We start from the raw sequence: 20472 nt of genomic DNA, 5'->3' as shown, positions 1-20472 counted from the left end.
TTTTATACTTGTAGATCACTGAGCATTATAAACTTGATTAGAGAACAACAAAATAAGGGTAAGGTTTGTGTTCAGAGTGTGCCTAAAATATAACTTTTAATCAGGTCAATTTAAAAACCACCAATTCTGTGTATGTGACCAACACCAAAATAAGAAAATTAACCCTAGACGCCAGAGAGCAATGTATTATTTAAATACAAGATGTGCTCCTTCTGCGTAGCAGATGAGTAGGTTGTAATCACCAGGGTTTCTATAGGTTATACCACCATATATACAAAATTGACCATCAACGCGTTTCAACCATGCACATACAGTGTATGGTGTCATCAGGGAGGTATAGATATGCAATAGATAGTTCCTATATATTACTGTCCTGGTCACCATTAGTTGCTCAGCCACCTATTATCAGTAACCTGTAAATCAAGAATACAAAGGATGCCCATGTCCTGTAAAGAAAACAGAAAACATTCCGATATGGCTGGCATGAGCCTTCTTATTTATGGTGCCAGGATTTTATCCACTGGTCCACCTGTAATAAAAACACAGAACAAAAGAACATTCAGATCGCGCCCTGTAAAAGAGAGACTGGAATACACAGTGCATTATCCAGTACTGATTACTCACGGTTCCCGGGTGAAGGAAGCGGGCGCGACAACCTGCTGTAGCGCAGGGAGCTGTACAGTCAGCTCTGTTCGCTGTGGTGTGCGAACTGTCGGCATCTGTCGTCACTTCCGGACAGGACCGGAAGCTTATACATGCACAGCCGCGCCTCCCTTCGTGACCCGCAGAACGGAGGGGGCGTCCTCCCTTTCGGGTGAAAACAGCTAGTGCGCATGCCTAGAGCGTTCGGTTCATAGAAGTGATAGCAAATAGCAAAATTCGGGCTTAGGCGAGTTACCAATACAATTCTATATACAGAGTCTCGTTGCTAGAAGCGAATCTGCTGTATACAGGACCAGATTCACAAATCTACCATGTGTTTCCCATGTAAAAAATTGCTAGTAAATTAGCTACAGGTAAGTGTCACCATAAGGTTAGAATGGAAGTTCACTTTATATTCTGGTTGGATGTCAGATAGTTTAAGAGGTATTGTAAAAAACAGAGAGAGAGCATCAGGGGGCAGAGGTCAACAGCAGGGGTGCAGAGATGATTACACAGGGAGGGTACACAGCCACAGGCATGGTGCGGTGAACAATAGATAGGGGAGATGGCCCTATTTAGACAGAGGGGGAGGGAGGATGTCTGGGGCTTAGGGAACCTATTCTGACCCTGTTGGGCCCTAGATTTATGGCCCTATAGCCTAGGCAGCGTGGCCGCCCTAAAAAGGGTGGTCCCACGCAGGAACCTCCTATCAAGATCCTATTTGCCCTGACTAGGGATGGTGACCAATAACTCCTTCAGGCCTACTAAGGCCTCCACTTACTACCTCTCCGGTCACCAATCGTCCACCGTCCATGTAGCCCCTGTAGCTACAAATAGCACCGAAAGTTAAGCTGTTCATTCATCCCTTTAGGGGTAACTGTGTCTAATCAGTAGATCCAGCGGCACTCACGTTTAAGAAGGAGTGCATCTAGATCTCCCCCCCTCTGAGAGGGAACCAGTCTGTCAATGCCCACAAAGTGAATACACTTAAGATTCCCCTGATGTTGTTGGTTTATGTGTAGGGCTATTGAGGTGTCTCTGGAGTTCCTGATGTCCCCGATATGTTCGAGGACCCTTCTTTTAAACTCTCTGGTGGTTTTCCCCACATAAATCAGGGGACAGGGGCATATGGCAACATAGACCACAAATCTCGAGGAACAGTTGATGAAATGTTTAATTGGTAAATTCTCTTGATAGTAGTTGGGTATTTGATTTGTTTTATTAATATATTGGCACGCTCGACAGTGGCCACATTTAAAACAACCTGGGGGTTCTCCCAATTTATTTAACCAGATTTGAGGGGCTCTATCTGGCTCTAGATGACTCTGAACAACCATATCTCCAATACTCTTCCCCCTTCTGTAGGTGATTTGTGGGGTTTCTTCCTTTATATCATGGAGATCTGGGTCCATTCTAAGGATTCCAGTATTTGGAGATTATTTCTCTGACTTGTGGTGCCCTTTTGTCGAATGTGCCAATAATTCTAGCTGTTGTAGCTTCATTCTCTCTATTCCTGGGGGTTAGTAGTTCATTTCCTGGAGTTCTAAGAGCTGTCTGACAGTACACAGTTGGGGTACCCCCTGCTGGTAAACCTCCGCCTCATGACCTCCGCCTCCCTCACAAATTCTTGTTGTGACGAACAGTTCCTCCTGAGGCAGAGTTATTGCCCCTTGGGGATCCCCCTCTTCAGGTTGCCCGGGTGGCAACTCTCCCACCTCAGGAGGCTGTTCGTCGTTGTTTCTTTTCGATAGATAGTGCTTTGGACAGTACTGTCACTGTCTTTATAAATTTTGATGTCCAGAAAGTGCAATTCTCTTTCTTGTGTTTCAAAGGTGAAATATAGATCTGATTCTGGTTAATAGAGTTCACCAGCTCCTTGAATTCACTCTTCCTATCATTCCAGACGACAAATACGTCGTCAATGTAACTAAGCCAAATTAGGGCTTGATCACAGAAATGTTCTCTTTCATCATTAAAAAGGAGAGTCGCCTCCCACCATCCTAACGTTAGGTTTAGGTTTGCAGTCCCCCTGATTTGATGGAAAATGCGCCCATTGAAAAGAAAGTAATTTTTTGTTAAAACAAATTCCAATAGTTGGAGGACAAACATATTGTTTTCACAATAGCTATTACCTTGTGTACTTAGGTAATACCCTACTGCTTGAAGGCCCACTTCATGGCGGATCGAGGAGTATAATGCCTCCACGTCTATAATTGCAAAGATAGTATTGCTATTTAGAGAGATACCTTCAATTCTCTGGAGCAAGTCCATGGTATCTCTTAGGTACGACGGGAGGGAAAGTACAAATTGTCTCAGGATTTTATCAATATATATCCCCATGTTCCGTGCCATGCCCCCTATCCCAGATACAATAGGACGGCGCTTTAAAGGTATAAGGCCCTTATGGATTTTGGGCAGGGCATAGAACATGGGGCTAGTTGGTCTGGAAGGTTTCAGGAAATCAAATTCTTTCTGATCTATAAGATTTTTTTCCAAACCTGTTTTCAGAATTCTGAACAATTCCTGTTCATAGATATGAGTTGGATCTGTATAAAGTAATTCTTATGTTTCATTATCATCTAGTAACCTCCTACACATCCGCACATATTTGGGTCTATCCATCAACACAATGTTTCCTACTTTGTCGCAGGATTTTATTATTAATTGTTAATTTTTTTGTAATTGTGTCAAAGCTCTCCTTTCTGGAAACGCCAAATTGTCTCTAATACTTGATTGATGTGGAAGAGAATGTCTTAAGTCCCTCAGTACTGAGTTGGTGAAGACATCTATACAGGAGGTATCACCTAGGGGCGGGAAGCTTTTAATTTTATTTTTGAGATTGGTGAACGGACCCTGTCCTTCCACTCTCTCATTATGCTCCAGGAGTGTGACTAGGTTCCTAGTCACTGCTATATCTTCCTGGGGTAGATACCTGCTATATCTTCCAACAGAGATAGAGCGTCAGGGGACAGAGGTCACCAGCAGTATTTTGGTGTTGGTCACATACACAGAATTGGTGGTTTTTAAATTGACCTGATTAAAAGTTATATTTTAGGCACACTCTGAACACAAACCTTACCCTTATTTTGTTGTTCTCTAATCGAGATAAAATATATGTACCCCAATTTTTTTTTTTTATTGAACAAAAGGAAAGGTGTACAAAAAACACCATGTGCCACCTACACCACCAAGTATTGATGTGGTCCATTGTATCCGGTGGGGGTAAAAACTTCCCCTGTTAGGCCCTATTCTCGCACTATTAATTCCCTTCTTGGTAAGTTTTACTTGTCCTAAAAAGGGCGGCCCCACACAGGAACCTCTTTTTATTTCCACCTACAAACTCTGCCAGTTCCCAGGGTTTTTAGGTGGAAATAGGGAGAGGATCCTGTGTGGGGCCACCCATTTTAAGACAAGTAACACTTTCCTCAAAAAGGTGGAAGGGAACAACGTATTGTCCATTGTAGCAGGTGGGGGTAAAAACTTTCCCTGTAAGGCCTTACTCTCACATTATTAATTCCCTTCTTGGCAAGTCGCCCTATAAAAGGCAGCCCCACACAGGAAACTCTCCCTATTTCCACTTAAAAACCCTGGGAAATGGCCGTGTTTGTTGGTGGAAATAGGGAGACGCTCCTGTGTGGGGCTGCCCTTTTTAGGGCACGTAACACTTGCCAAGAAGGGAATTAATAATGCGACAGTAGGGCCTTACAGGGGAAGTTTTTACCCACACCGGTTAAAATTGACCCTACGTTGTTCCCTGCCACCTTTTAGAGGTCTTTCAATCACATCAATAATTGGTGGTGTAGGTGGCACATGGTGTTTTTTGCACACCTTTACTTTTCTTACATATAAAAAAGAAATTAGGGTCCATATATTTAATCCTAAGAAAAGTTAAGTTTTAGCTAATACATATCCTCAGTACTTACTTGTGTTCGGATGTGGAGGAATTTCTGTAACTGGGGAGCAGCACCTTAAATATGTTTTGCACTATCCATTTTTGTGAAGTGTTGGTGTGGCACCATGGTCAATCTATTCTGATGCATCAGGCATTGTTGGGTGGAAATCCTGGCTGATCAACTCCTAATTCATCTTCATTAGTAAATCCTCTTGGTTTTATTGCAATTGATCGTTATTTATATCTATTACCGCTATACCTCTTGCTGTTGCTATCCGCTGTTTGCGCCTGGAGAATCCCTTAGTGGCTTGGAGGTCTTTGCTGGATAATTCATCTTCATAAAAGACAGTTCTCCACATTTTTGGTGGACAGACAAGTTTTCCATGGGGTCACTATAGCCCCCATTGCACTAAACACCCACTCTGATTTCACACTACTGGCCGGGCAGGACAGCTTTTCCAGGGCAAACTCTGCTAGTTGTGGCCACAAATCAAGTTTGGCTACCAAGAAGTCCAGCAGATCTTCAAAATGTGTTGGCATGGTCATGTCAAGGTATGCCACCATCTGCTGGTTCAGGTCCTGCTCCCGGTCTACCTGCTGCTGATTAGTTGTTTCGCTATCAGTGACTGTAGACTGCTGCTGCTGATGGAGCTGGTACTGCTCCTGCCACCCCACCCCTCCCCATCAGCCATGGCAGTGGAAGGTGAGCGCAGAGGGCCCCCCCGAGTCAGACCTGCGAGAGGATGGATGATGGTGCAGATAGGCATCGGCCATCGGCCTCTGTAGTATGTCAGTTTGTCCTCCCTCTCAGTTGGTGTAAAAAGGGTCCCCATTTTGTGGCGGTAGTGAGGGTCCAATAAAGTGGAGAGCCAGAAGTCATCCCGCTGCAGAATGTTGACAATTCGGCGGTCACTACACAAGCAAGTGAGAATGCATTGTGCCATTTGTGGGAGTGATTTGGAGGGACTCCCTGCCTCCATCTCCATGGCATACTGCCATGGTGTGACTGGGTCCTCTGTCTCGCCTTCCTCATAACCCCCTAGCTCCTCTGGCTGCTCCTGCTCCTTCTCTCCTGTCAGATGACTAGAAAAACCACCCAGTTCGTGAAAGTTAAACTGTGCTCCACTGTGCCCCTCCCCCTCCTCTTCCAGTTGAGCCCCCACAGGGCTCATGTGGCCGTGAGATGTAGGTGCAGCGTCTCCAGTGCCCTGACCAGCTATCGTTTTACACGTGTTGTAGTAAACGAAGCAGTGGAATGACGTTGTTCATTCCATAATCCTGGTGTCTGACTAAAAATGTGGCTTCCTCAAAGGGCCTGAGCAAACGGCAGGTGTCACGTATGAGCTGCCACTGGTTGACATTGAAGTTACAGAGGGGAGTCCCCCTATCCGCTTGGATCATCAAGAAATCGGTGATGGCTTTCCTCTGTTCGTATTGTCGGCCCAACATATGGAGGGTGGAATTCTAACGTGTGGAAACATCGCAAATCGGACTACGTTGGGGGCTCCCGTCTTGCACTGCAGCTCAAGGAGGGTGTGCTTTGCGGTGTACGAGCGGCTGAAGTGTATGCAAAGTTTCCTTCCCATTGTTAGGATGTCTTGCAGATGGTGGAGAACACTTTAGGAACCGCTTGACAACCAGATTGAACACGTGTGCCATGCAGGTCGCATGGCTCAGGCTTCCTTGTCACAGCGCAGACAAGATGTTCTTCCTGTTGTCAGTCACCATGGTTCCCATTTCTAGTTTTCGTGAAGTAAGATATGATTCGATTCCTTGATGAATGACTTTTAGCAGTTCCTCCCCTGTGTGACTCTGTTTGCCAAGGCAAACCATGTAAAGAGCAGCATGGTACCGCCGTGCCCTGCACACATGGTATGAGGGGCACTGAGACTTGTCCATGCAGTGGAGGCTGAGGACACGATGGAGGATGAGGAGGCGTAGTCTGACACTGTCACAGGACCAATGGCCTGAGAGCGTGGAGGTGGAAGCAGCATGACCTGTCCAAGTTGCTGTTTTGGCTGTGCAGGAACCACATTGTGGCTGTTCAGGAACCACCCAGTGGGCCATGTATTGTCCCTAACCATAGTTAAAGCTCCACTTGGCGCTGTCGTGCACTATAATACACACTGACAGGCTCAAGGACTGGCCCACCCTCTGTTCCACAAACTTGTGCAGGGCTAGTACTGCCTTTTTTGCAAAGAAATGACGGCTTGGGACTCTCCACCTCGGCTCGGCACAAGCCATCAGTTCTCTGAAATGTGCAGAGCCCACCACTTGAAAAGTTAGGGACTGCAGCAGCAGCAACTTAGACAGGAGCACATTAGCTTCTGCAAAGTTGGATGAGTGGGTGCATACTGTTGTCTCTTGGACATGGCTTTGCGAATGGATTGTTGGCGGAATGACTAACTTGAAGTAGGAGGAGCAGGAGCATCTGGAGCGACAGAAGATTGGTATGACACACAGCTCCCTTTGGCTGATGTGGTGGAGCCTTGGCTGGCTGAAACAGGGAGTGGTGGCACGTTGGGTGATGCAGCAGGCTGGACCACCGCATCGGAGCCATGGTTCTTCCAGGCCACTTTATGGTGATGTTGCATATGTTGACGCAGGGCCGTGGTGCCAACATTGGGACCCTGGCCATGATTCACCTTCTGCCGACACATCTTGCATGTGGCCAGGTTAACATCATCCGGATGCCTGATGAAAAACTGCAACACCGCCGAGTAGCAGATTTTCCCCCCAACAGTATGCACTGATTGACTGCTACTGCTGCCAACTCCAGGAACCCCTGTTCCACTACCTCCCGGAAAGGTAGGCTGCCTCTAAGCATTTGGTCTAGCCCGGGCATGTTTGGCTCAAGACCTTGCTGGCTCAGCTGCTGCCTCACTGGCAACCTGCAACCCTCTTCTCCTGATGATGAAGAAGTCCCTTCTGCACCCGGCTCCTAAGTGCAACCAGCTTCATCATCATCGAGTTGTGTCTGCATGTCACTGATGTCCTCCTCAGGTTCCTCAACAGTGTCTGCTTCAGGAGCCTGAATGCTCGCAACACCACCTCCCACGCCACTCTCTTCATCACTACTTGCCCGCTAAGCTGAGGAAGTGGCAGATGTCTCCTCCACTTCTTGGCTGGGCAGTAGCTGCTGACTGTCCTCTAGTAGATCATCCTCACTAAATAGTGGAGCAGAACAGCATAGGACAGAGGCAATGGGAGGACAGGGACTGCTCCCGGGCCATTACCAACTGAGGGTTGTGTCTGAGGAACCCACCGACTGTTGACTGGGGGTGTCAGATGTCACTTGTGATGATGTGGATGATTGTGTTAACCAATTGATGATGGCATTGATGGGTTGCTGGTTGAGACACGACCGCTAGCTTATACTGGGAGCTCAGACCTCTAAGTGTGACTCATGCTGCCACTCGCCCCTAGTCTGCTACAACCACTGCCTGATACATTTAGGCATCTGCCCCTCCTCTTTGCACCTCCTAGCACTTCTCTGCCTGACATAGTGCGTATATGAGGGGAGGACAATATGCTCCACTACACTTAAAACAGTATTAGTCTACACCACCAGCAGGTGTGTACTTTTGGCTGGCCTTTCACAGTAACTAGGCCCTTAGGGATAAACATAAAGAAAATGGTACACCGCGTAGATGTACGTACGTGGTATGCACTTATGAGGGGAGTAAAATATGCTTCACTATGCTTAACACAGTATCTGTCTACAACATCAGCAGGTGTGTACTTTTGGCTGGCCTTTCAAAGTAACTAGGCCCTTAGGACAATAACAGGAACAAAATGGTACACCACGTAGATGTACGTTCATGGTATGCACTTATGAAGGAAGTACAATATGCTCCACTATGCTTAAAACAGTATTCGTCTGCAACAGCAGCATGTGGGTACTTTTGGCTGGCCTTTCACAGTAACCCATAGGACTATAACAGGAAGAAAATGGTACACCACGTAGATGTACGTACGTGGTATGCACTTATGAGGGGAGTACAACACGCTCCACTACACTTTAAACAGTATTTGTCTACAACAGCAGCAGGTGTGTACTTTTGGTTGGCCTTTCACTGTAAGTAGGTCCTTAGGACTATAACAGGAACAAAATGGTACACCACGTAGATGTACGTACGTGGTATGCACTTATGAGGGGAGTACAATACGCTCCACTATGCTTAAACAGTATTTGTCTACAACAGCAGCAGGCGTGTACTTCTGGCTGGCCTTTCACAGTAACTAGGCCCTTAGGACTATAACAGGAACAAAATGGTACACCACGTAGATGTACGCGCATTGTATGCACTAATGAAGGAAGTACAATATGCTCCACTACGCTTAAACAGTATTTGTCTACAACACCAGCAGGTGTGTACTTTTGGCTGGCCTTTTACAATAACTAGGCCCTTAAGACTTTAACAGGAACAAAATGGTACACCACCTACGTACGCAGAGGTTACAGTTAATATGGACAATATGTTCCGCTTTGCAATCTGTATTAGGCACTAATAGCAGGTGATTAGAGCTTTTAGTGCTCTGCTCACCTTAACTGGCTGGCTACTATTAGCTTTTCAGTTGTTGTACACACCAGTGCACAAAAATTGCACTCTCTCTCTCAATCTCTCTCTCTCTTCCTTATCAGTGCATAGTGCTCCTAATGCTTTTCTGTGCAACAAACACTGCTCTCTGTCTCTCTCTCTCTCTACGATAGATGTAAGATGGCTGCCAATTATATAGGGCTGTGACATCACAGTGGTGGCTGGCTGCTGATAGACTGCATGCTGCATGTGATTTAGGGTCATTCCACCTACCCGTGTTCCCACCTTCCCAGTGTTCCTTGCCCCATGTCTTAACATGTGGAGCCGCCATCTTTGATGCCCAGGAGCCTGGACCACACTAAATGGAGTTTAATGAAACAATTTGTGCAATCGAATCGTGGTGATATTCAGATTCGTTGTGAAGTGAATTTTTCCTGAAACTCGTAACGAATTCGGATCCGTCAGATTTGATTCGCTCATCCCTAATTATAGACATTGGATAAGATTACTGATCAATTGCCACATATTAAACTAAGGAATTTTAGGAAATTCCATTATTCTTTTAATTCATTAATATATGTGATCTTTTTAATACTATTATTATTTATTACTGTATATATTTGTGTGCGGAGGAGGCGAACGCAAGGGCCATGTGCCACACCGAAATTCTGTTTTATCATACAGTACCAATAAATTAATAATTATTCATACTTTATGATTCAGTCTTGATTTTCCTCACTCCTTACCCTCATCTCTCTATTCTTTTTCCCCTTTCTTTCCCCATTTCCCAGGCTTCTTTCTTTCATATCCCTTCCCCACTTCTCCCCTACACCCCCCCCCCCCCCCCCAACCACTCTCCTCCACATATCCCAACCAGGTGGAACCTAAGGACTGAACTTCCTTTTTTAATTACACTCATCTGAATTTTTTTTAGTCACTTGGGTTTCTAGCGCCCCTCAGTTAACCTTGGTTCTCCTGTCAGTTTGTGTTGTCGAGCTGCACACCTTCTTTTGCTATAATTTAAAAATCTGTTTAACTTTCTGGTACCAGTTGATTTAATAAAAATTGTTTTACATTGAAGTACCCCTTTAATGAAGCTGTGGCGAGCATGCTCCATTTTAACAGGAGACTTGGGTACCTGATCTTGAAATCGCTGGAGCCCCTGAAGTCAGACTCCCAGCTATCATATAGTTGTCCCCTATTTTGTATACAGGGGATAACTTTGCAAGTTGGAAAAGCCCCTTTAACAAAAAGAGAAGCAGAGCAGTGTAACTTACCAACATGTAGGAATGAGGACATGGTTTTGTGTTATATGTATTTTAAAACATTTACTTACATAATGCTGCTGAGATTAACATCTTATGATTTATTTAGCTATAAGGACAGCAATTTGTTCTGTGATTATCAACAGGTTAAGTGCCTTTTGTATATTTAAAGAGTACTTTAGAGCACCAAATATAACTTTCAATGTAGTGTTATTTGTGTAATTAGCAGACACTTTCCCCTTCACTTGCTTTTAAAATTATCAACATAAATATGTTAAAATTTTAATAGAAAAAACAGCCACTAGGTGGCTCTGTTCTGTTCCCTGTCACAATTAATACAGTGAGTTTGGTCTCCTCATGGCTTGGAAAACTCAGGAAGTGTTTCACTGCACTGAGTTTGATTGACAGCTGCACAGAGTTTCAATGAAAGCTGCACAGAGCTTAAGGGTGGGAGGAGTGTTAGGAGTAGTTAGGACTTTTTAAGTGGTTAAGGGGTCCCCCTTTTGTAGTCCTTGCTTTTGTAGTCGTCCCCCCCCCCCCCCCGGCAATCATCACCACCATGCTTGTTATGTCTCCTCAGTGCTTGCTTACTTCCTACTGCTACCAAGATGGTTCTAATATCCACTGCAGTCTGCTGTCTGATATCTGAAAGAGGGATGCAGTTGCAATGTCAGCCATAAAAAAGCACAGCCTGAAATTAGCCAATGCGAATAGGATACCTGTCAGCTGAACACTCATTCTGCTAACAGCTATCTCTCCTAATCCCTCCATACATACTGTATGCTGTGCATATGTGTCATGAATGGGGAGAGGGGATAAAGCCATAGTCAGAAACCAGTGGAGGCAAATTTCCTCCCTGAAAAAAGGAGTGAGTGGTAGGAAAAGGCGGTCTATGAGGGGCTGCTCAAAGTAGCTCACAGAAAGATGGACGCAGGTGGCACAGGACAATAAATATTTTTATATAGAATTAATATTTATTGTCCTGTGTCGGCCTGCGTCCGTCTTTCTGTGAGCTACATGAGCAGCGCCTCCTAGACCGCCTTTTCCTACCATTCACTCATTTCCAAGCTGGTCCCTCGTTGGGAACCCAGTATCGGTCCGAGTGCAGCAGCTCATATTCTATTCACCCTACTGCACCTCGAATACCGCGACCCGCCACAGTTGTGGGACTAAAACAACATCACCAAAAGGTGAGTATATCACTTAGGTGCGGTAGAGGGATCTCTCTTTTTATCTCTCCCACCCTCTTTCTCCCTGAAAAAATAAATCAAGGAAGCTGACATTCAACATACCTGATCTTTCTTTCCCCCAAAATCTGATATCAGGGGAGATTCTGGGGGCCGCCACATACATTAGATGGTTGTCTGGTCCCTCTAAAATCAGTGGGTTCAGCCAACACATATCATGTATATGTCCAGCTTAAAGGTATCTTATATTGATAAAACCCGACTCCACTGGTTAACCACATGTTCTGAAAACAATTACATGCAGTAGTGAACCAGGACTAAGGTGGCAAAATTGTTATTTACTATAAAGTGGTAGACCTTTACATTTTATAACTGTTGGCCCTGTCCTTAAAGTAATACTCTCTAGAATTAAAGGCTTTGTCCAGATACATTTTCTATATTTAGTGGTGCTCAAGGTGGGGTAAAAACATTAAAAAAAAATATTCTTACCTGCCTCTGATCCCTGCTATTCTGATGCTGCTCACTGCTGATCACTTCCAGTCCTCCATTCTGGCACATAGGAAGTGCTCGCTCGGCCAATAACTGTCTGGCACTTAAAGTATGTGAAGACAGAGATCAGGAAGTGTTCAGCAGCAGGGACAGGCACCCTCATCTCATACCAGCAGCAGCTGAGTAGATTTAAAAAAAAGTATGTCTACCCCACTTGTTGCTGTTGTAAGCGCTGTCAAATCATTGCTGACTTATGGCAATCTGCTGATTATTATCCCTGCAGTTTGCTTGAGGCCAGTTGACTTAACACTTATATCTTCAGTTCAGTTGTGGTTTTTATTGTGTCAAGACCTTTGATCTTTCTCTCCTCATGATATGTCCAAAATATGTTTTATCTTTTCTACCACTGACTGGTTTGTTATTTTAGCAGTCCAGGGTATCCACAGTAGTTTCCTTCAGCACCATAGCTCAAAAGCATCTATTGTCTTTCTGTTCTGTTTCTTCACTGACCAACTTTCCCTCCATATGTGGTTAACGGGAACACCATGGCTTGAATCAATTTAATCTTAGCATTGAAGCACACACGTCACCACATGAGGATTTTGTCTTTCATGTCTTCTTTCCATAGAGCAATTATTTGGTGGATTTCTTGATACACATTGTACATTACCGATTCTAGGAGACTGTATCTGTTTATGATGTCAAATTTCTTTTCTTCAGTGTTGAAGTGCTGGGTCTCCTTAACATTCAAACTGTAAACCAATCTTAAGACTGTGTTCCTGAACCATGGTCAGCAAATGTTCTAGATTGCCTTTAGATTTTGCCAAAAGTGTCGTGTCATATTGAAATTTATTGATTATTCTTCATCCAATCTTCACTCCTCTTCATATAGTCCACATTCTCTGAGGATCTTCTCTGTGTATGGATTGAAAAATGAAATCTTATCGGTTTCATCTTGAGTTGCACTCACTGTTGCCTCCTCATTGACATAGAGGTTGTGCATGAAGATGACAAAGTATTCTGAAATAAAGTCATGGCTGTAAATGTTGGCACCCCTGAAATTTTTCAAGAAAATTAAGTATTTTTCACGTAAAAAGGATTGCAGTAACAAATGTTTTGCTATACACATGTTTGTTCCCTTTGTGTGTATTGGAACTAAACCAAAAATTAGAGAAAAAAAAAGCAAATTGGACATAAAGTCACACCAAACTCCAAAAATGGGCTGGACAAAATTATTGGCACCCTTAACTTAATATTTGGTTGCACACCCTTTGAGATTGTCGATATTTTTCCACAATTTTGGTTCTCAAGTCCTCAGACAGTTCTCTTCTCCTCTTTCTGTTGTCCATGCTTAGTGTGGCACACACAGACACACATTGCAAAGACTAAGTGAACTTCTCTCCTTTTTATCTGCTTTCAGGTGTGCTTTTTATGTTGCCTATACCTGTTACTTGCCCCAGGTGAGTTTAAAGGAGCATCACATGCTCGAAACAATCTTATTTTTCCACAATTTTGAAAGGGTGCCAATAATTTTGTCCAGACCATTTTTGGAGTTTGGTGTGACATTATGTCCAATTTGCTTTTTTTCCCTCCCTTTTTTTTTGGTTTAGTTTAAATGCACACAAAGGGAATAAAGATGTGTATAGCAAAACATGTGTTACTGCAATCCTTTTCTGTGAGAAATACTTAATTTTCTTGAAAAATTTCAGGGGTACCAATATTTACGGCCATGACTGTACATGTTACTTATTGTTAAGTAAATCATACCACGACCTTGCAATAGACTTTGCTTAATCACCTTTTTTGTCCACAAATGTAACAATGACAATGAACACTCCTTTACATGTTGCAATTCACAAAACCTAATCACCCATAAGTGCTATGGTTCCTGGGCACAGCTTGTCTGCAGAGACTTCACCATGAAGGGATTAACATTCTTAAAGGGGTACTCTGCCCCTAGACATCTTATCCCCTATCCAAAGGATAGGGGATAAGATGTCAGATCGCCGCGGTCCTCGCTGCGGCACCCCGCTCTCATTACAGCACAGAGCGAGTTCGCCCCCTCCCATAGACTTGTATTGAAAGGGGCGGGCCGTGACTTCACGAGGGGCGGAGCCGTGATCTTAACGATGCTCCGGCCCCTGTACTGCCCGTCATTACATGCAGAGCGAACTCGCTCTGTGCTGTAATGAGAGCGCGGTGCCACAGCGGGGATCCCAGGGCTCCCCAGCAGAGGGACCGCAGCGATCTGACATCTTATCCCCTATCCTTTGGATAGGGGATAAGATGTCTAGGGGCGGAGTACCCCTTTAATGCTTTTGCAAAGATTTTGGAGAGTCCCAACCTCTTCATTAGACATGCTTAGTGTTCTGGAATGCCCATACTTCACAGTGTGACCCAGAGTTTTCCAAATGCCTTGCTGTAGTCCGTGAGGTAATGTAAATGCCTTTTTGGAATGCCTTTGTCTTTATCTCACCTTAAGCACCATTAAATATAGGAAAAATGATTGTACAATTCCTCTACAAGACCAAAACATAATTACAAGTTTTATAAGATTATGAAGAAAATGTATTATGGGCTACGCCTGGTGTAGATCAGCTAAAAGCCACAAAATTCACTAAGTGGGCAGGGCTTGGCACAAAGGGGACATAGCTTTGCATGAAAGGGGCAGGTGTAATTTGTAGTGAAACTCTATGTTAGCTCCAAGCTGGTGTAGGTTCAAGAGGTTTCACAGGCAGCCTCAGATGCTGCTCCACTGTCCACTGATTCCCCTATCTATTCTTGCTTTGTCTTTAAGCCATCTTATTGAAGGGTCATAGATACAATTTAAAGCGCACTGGTCTTTCAGGTGACATTTCAGGATAGGCTGCCCTGTATGTTTACATGGGGAGCAGCGGTATTTCTGGCCATTATATAACTTGTATATGGTATTCTGCATTTCTGCTCTGCAGGCTTCATCTATACTCTGCAGTTCTCTCAGAGCTGATGGGTGGAGCTCCCCACTCTTCCCCTCCATATACTTGTATTATTTGTCCGGCAGACACAGCACAAAGCTAAGTTTTTCAGAGAAAATTTAAGCAGCAGGAGGAGGGGGGGGGGGGGGACATTTGATAAAAGGAAAAATAAGCATTTTTGTCTAATAAGATATATTACAGGTTTCTTATATTTGCTTGTACTATTGATTTATGCCAAGTTTGTTCAAAAGACAGTGCCTATTCAATTGTTAATTTGTGATAATCTTTCCTATTCCTGTTTAGAATACATTTATATGTTTATCAGTATTAGCTTAAAACATCTAGACGTGCATTGCCTTAGCTGTACTACAACTGCAGAGTGAAAATCACAGGAAGGGTAAAAACACATAATGTGGTTGTGTTGCGTTTGGCAATATGCTTCAGAAATGCTGCTGTTAATCTGCATATGTTTAATGCTTGCAAGTTGTAACAATTAAGGCTCATTCACCAGGAGCGGATTTATTTTTAAACTTGCAGCGTGTTACACGCTGTGAGTTTGAAAGGGGGTGGGCTTTCAGGGGGCACTCCTCGGCAGATATTTGGCAACGGAATCTCCACTGTGGAAATTTCGCTACAGACTCTATTGACTTCGATTTCAAATTCAATCAAACCCTATTGATTTTCAACACCGGAAATCTGCTGCCGGAAATCTGCTGTAAAAGAGCCCACCCCCTTTAAAACTCCCAGCAGGTAACACACTGCAAGTTTAAAGATAAATGTGCTTGTGTGAACGAGTCCTAAGGGTGTAATTACTAAAAGAAGCAAATATTTTAAAAAATGCAGGTTAACAGTAGCATTTCAGAAGTACATACTGTTAATGGCCAAACAACACAACACAATTGCATTTTACTATGTGTCAAGCAGTAATACAAAATGTTGTGCCGTGTAGCCCTAGCCTTAAGCATACATACCCATACAGCCTAAAGCATGAATGATAAACATAAAACTTACCTAATGTTGCTGCATGCTTTGGGCTGTTAACAGTAAGGATGAAATTATGGTGCATATTATCTAGGGAAAAATACAAAAACATAGATTTATTGTGTATTCAATTGTAAATGCAATAGGGGAGATTTATCAAAACCAGTACAGAGGAAATGTTGACCAGCTGCCCATATCAACCAATCAGATGACTTCTTTAGTCTTTAAAAGGGCCTCTGAAGAATGAAAGAAGCAATCCGATTGGTTGCTATGGGCAACCGCTTCACTTTTTCTCTGCACAGGTTTTGATAAAACTCCCCCAATATTTTTTAAATGTGTTTGTAAAAATGCAGCAATTAGGCTGGTTTGACGTAGGTGTATTACGGAAAGATTTTTAAATCCATATGGACATGTGGCCATAATCCAGATGCAAAAACAAATGCGTAACAATAGAATAATAGAAGATTTTGTAACACTGTGAGCTAATGAAAATAGTTATTTTTATAATAAATATAGGAGATAAAGGCATAAAAATTAAATGTAGATGGTTAGGATTATGTACTGAGTAACAGCATAATTAATTAATGTATTTATTTTTTTATTTCATTTTTTGGGGATCTGGCAGGTACACTTTTTTACTGGTATCTTTAATGATGCAACATCAAAGTAGCCTAGTGGATGCACAGCACTGGAGAGGACCAGCAATGGGCCTAGCAAGGTATATTAGGTGAATATTTAACATATCTATTTTTTTATTTTAAAACCAAGAAAGTAAGAGGACTGGAAAAATCGCATTTATAAAAGGACAAAGGCTAAAGTGCACACTACCACAGGCCAGGCCCAAGGTCCAGACCTAAGGTCTAGACTCAAATAGATACAAATTCAGAGCTCTTACATAGTAGTGTCCCTTTTTTTTCACCAGATACAACATATCAACTTCATACTCTTTTTATGAAGCATTTATTACATTTGGTAAAGACTGAAGTTGAAACATTTCATCAGGTGTAAATAAATGGACACTACTTTTCCTGCAGGGTTGCCTTTAGTTTGTATCTCTCTATTTTTTGGTTTAGTGATTATATGTAAATACCCTTTGTTATAGAAAAAAACTTTATTTTAAAGACTACAGCAGTATTTCCCAAGTAATATTGTAAAGTGCTGCAGAATCTGTTTGCGCTATATAAATAACATTATTATTATTATTAGAGGGTCTCCAGTACTCTGGGTAGGAAGCACTGGACTAAAGTGTATAAAAATGAGTGTAAATACTCCATCAACGGCCACACGGTGTCAGTGTTTGCACAGTTTAACGAAATCAGGTCTACAATTATTGAAATTATGCTAGTACCAACTATGAGATCATTTTACATATATTTTAAATAGCTTTTATTATTTATATTATCAGTATTATCATTCATAAATCTAACATGTAATTACAAAAAGGTAATTTCATGTATAACCGTCCTTTTAAAAATATTTGAGTTGTGATTACTTCCAAAACATAGTACTTAAAGGGGTACTCCGCACCCCTAGACATCTTATCCCCTATCCAAAGGTTAGGGGATAAGATGTCAGATCGCCTGGGGTCCCGCTGCTGGGGAAGCCTCCAGCGTTGCCGGTGTGAGGTGGAAGCCGTACAGGTGGGTACTGCTGCCGAGATCCCGGGGGTCCCCAGCAGCGGGACCCTGACGATCTGACATCTTATCCCCTATCCTTTGGATAGGGGATAAGATGTCTAGGGGTGCGGAGTACCCTTTTAAAGGAGTAGTCCAGTATGAAAAAATGTATTCCGTATCCACAGAGTGGGGGGTCTTACTCCTGGGACCCATCCACCCCCAAATGCACCCCCCCCCCCCCCCAGCCATCTCCTGCCCAGCGCCTCAATTCTGTGCATGAATGAAGTGTGTTGACCACGACACAAAGCTGTGGCCAACATGCCCCCACCCGCTGCATCTCCAGGTCTCCTATAGAGGTGCATGGAGGGGGCGTGTTGGCAACAGCTTTGTGCAGTGCCAGTGGTTAGACTCCCCGCAATCAAACATTTATCGCCTATCCTGCGAGAACATAATAACATAGTTCATAAGGTTGAAAAAAGACCAAAGTCCATCAAGTTCAACCTATAACCCTAATGAGTCCCTACTGAGTTGATCCAGAGGAAGGCAAAAAAGAAGGAGCTATGCTTTTTATACTGGATGACTCCTTTAAGTTATAGGTTTGTGTATTGATTATAATAGTTAATCTGAATAGAGTATGCACAAATCCTGAACAGTTCTTTTTTTCTAATCTGTTTCTAATTTCTGATTGTATTTTTTATTAATTTCATTTTTTGCACATTACTATGGAGGAGGCAATCTTGCCTGAGCAGTTTTACAGCAAACATATGCTTTACAGCAGGCACCATGGACATAGACAACAATAGACTAGAGCTATGACATGAATGGAAAGGTTTTTGAGCATGCTTTGTGACCTTTGCATAGGTCATTCAACAGAGAGAGAGAGAGGGAGACTGACCTGTGAATGTCACCTATATCTGTATGGTATGTTGTCTGCTGTCTAAGCAATTTGCATCCCCAAAATGTGTAATAAATAGACAGCTACATAAATCCAACAAGCATGTGGGCTGGCTGGGCATTTTTTTTTAGACCAGACCAGCACAGTCTATATAAATGCCCCCCAGGTGTTCCCCTCCCTGCAAGCTACTGTCCACTGCTTGTTGTTATAGGAAATTAGATTAAAGGAAAGACCTCTATTTCCTTAATTATGGGGTGTTAGATAGCTCTCAGAGTGGAGTGTTACGATGCCCAAGGAGTATATAGCATGTAGCATATGATGATGCACTCCAAGGCAGCAGTAGTACATTCCCAACCAAACACAAGTTCATTGAGTACAGAATTATTTATTTTAGGGTTTGTTTTTTCTTTTTAACTGACAGTAATGCTTAATTGTTAGACATCTTCGAATCAGGTATCTTAACATCTAAATTAAATCGGGGGCTTCCTAATGACCAGAGTTGTTTTGGGCCTTAATGGCCAGATCAAAATGTTAATGTTTGAGAATACTACATTCTAAGGCTATGTTCACACCACATAATTTCTGTGCGGAATTCCGCATTGGAATTCTGCATGAAGATTCTGGAGCAGCAGAGTCCCGTTGAATTCACACAGCGGAATTTTCGTGCCAGATGTTTTCGTGTCCGCAGAAAGAATTAACCTGTTCATGCATAGAATGCATAGCTGCCTATGAGACGCTGCATTTCTGTGCCCTCCTAGTCTGTCTGACAGTCTGCGGGATGTCCGCATGGAGATTTTCCGTGCGGACATTTCAACATGTGAAAATAGCCTAAAGGCATATATTATTGATTTATTTATTTGTCTAACCATGGGCATCACATTGAACTTCCACTGAGAAAAAAATATATAGTGTAATTTTGGAGGTCTTAGAAAAAATGCTCAGCATCCAAAATAAAAAACATTTAATACGTTTTTAACCTGTTGGGAACAGAGGGCATACCAGTACTTGAGGACAGAGGGTGTACCTGTACTGCCTGAGTCCCGTTACCAGGGTTTGAAGCGCACTCACGAGCTGAGTGCACGTCAAACCCAGTGGGCTCCGACTGCTATCAGCAGCCAGGACCCAGGGTTAATGCCGGGCACCGCCAATCGGGTAGATGCCCTACATTAACTCCTTAGACACCGCAATCAAAGTTGATCGCGGTGTCTAAAAACCAAACTAAAATGTCCCGGCAGCTCAGGACTATCCCGACAAAATCGCAATGTCCCGATCAGCTAAGAGAACAGTGGGAAGGTGCTCGCCTTCCTCCTCACTGTCCGATCAGTGTTCTGCTGCTCAATGCCTGCTCAGCAGGCTGGAGCAGCAGAAGACTGATAACACTGATCAATGCTATGCTATGGCATAGCATTGATCAGTATATGCAATCAAAAGATTGCATGGTATAGCCCCCTATAGGGCAAAAAAAAAAGTGTTAAAAAAAGTTTACAAAAGATAATTAACCCCTTCCTAATAAAAGTTTAAATCACCATTTTTATATATATATTTTTAAATAAAATAATAAAATAAAAAATAAAAATAAGCATATGAGGTACCGCCGCGTGCATAAATGTTAGTTAAACCAAACGGTCAATGGCATACACTTGAAAAAAATACCAAAGTCCAAATTTGTGCATTTTTGGTCATTTCATATATCAAATTTTTATTTTTTTATAAAAAGCGATCAAAAAGTCCCATCAAAACAAAAATGGTAGCAATAAAAATATATTTATAAATATATAGCCCTATACGCGTAAAAATAAAAAAGTTATAGGGGCCAGAATGGGACAATTTTAAACATACTAATTTTGGTGCATGAAATTATAATTTTTTAAAGTAGTAAAAAAAAAAAAAATCTACACAAATTGGGTATCCTTGTAACCGTATGGATTTAGAGAATAAATATAAGGCATAATTTCTACCAAAAAGAAACAGCAACAGAAGCGCCCAAAATTTACAAAATGGCGCTGTTTT

General features: G+C 42.8%; 1 protein-coding gene across 3 annotated transcripts in view; it reads right to left on the bottom strand.

Annotated features, from left to right (window-relative positions):
* Positions 1-20472, bottom strand: part of SHISA7 (shisa family member 7) — a 199540-nt gene that overhangs the window by 50302 nt on the left and 128766 nt on the right. For all 3 annotated transcript variants that reach the window (XM_056541617.1, XM_056541616.1, XM_056541615.1), the window contains one exon: positions 15982-16041. In XM_056541617.1, the coding sequence (XP_056397592.1) occupies positions 15982-16041 (60 nt within the window). The remainder of the gene's footprint in view (positions 1-15981; positions 16042-20472) is intronic.

Source organism: Hyla sarda, chromosome 10 (assembly GCF_029499605.1).
Source record: "Hyla sarda isolate aHylSar1 chromosome 10, aHylSar1.hap1, whole genome shotgun sequence".
NCBI lineage: Eukaryota > Metazoa > Chordata > Amphibia > Anura > Hylidae > Hyla > Hyla sarda.
This window is presented reverse-complemented; position numbering and strand designations above follow the sequence as displayed.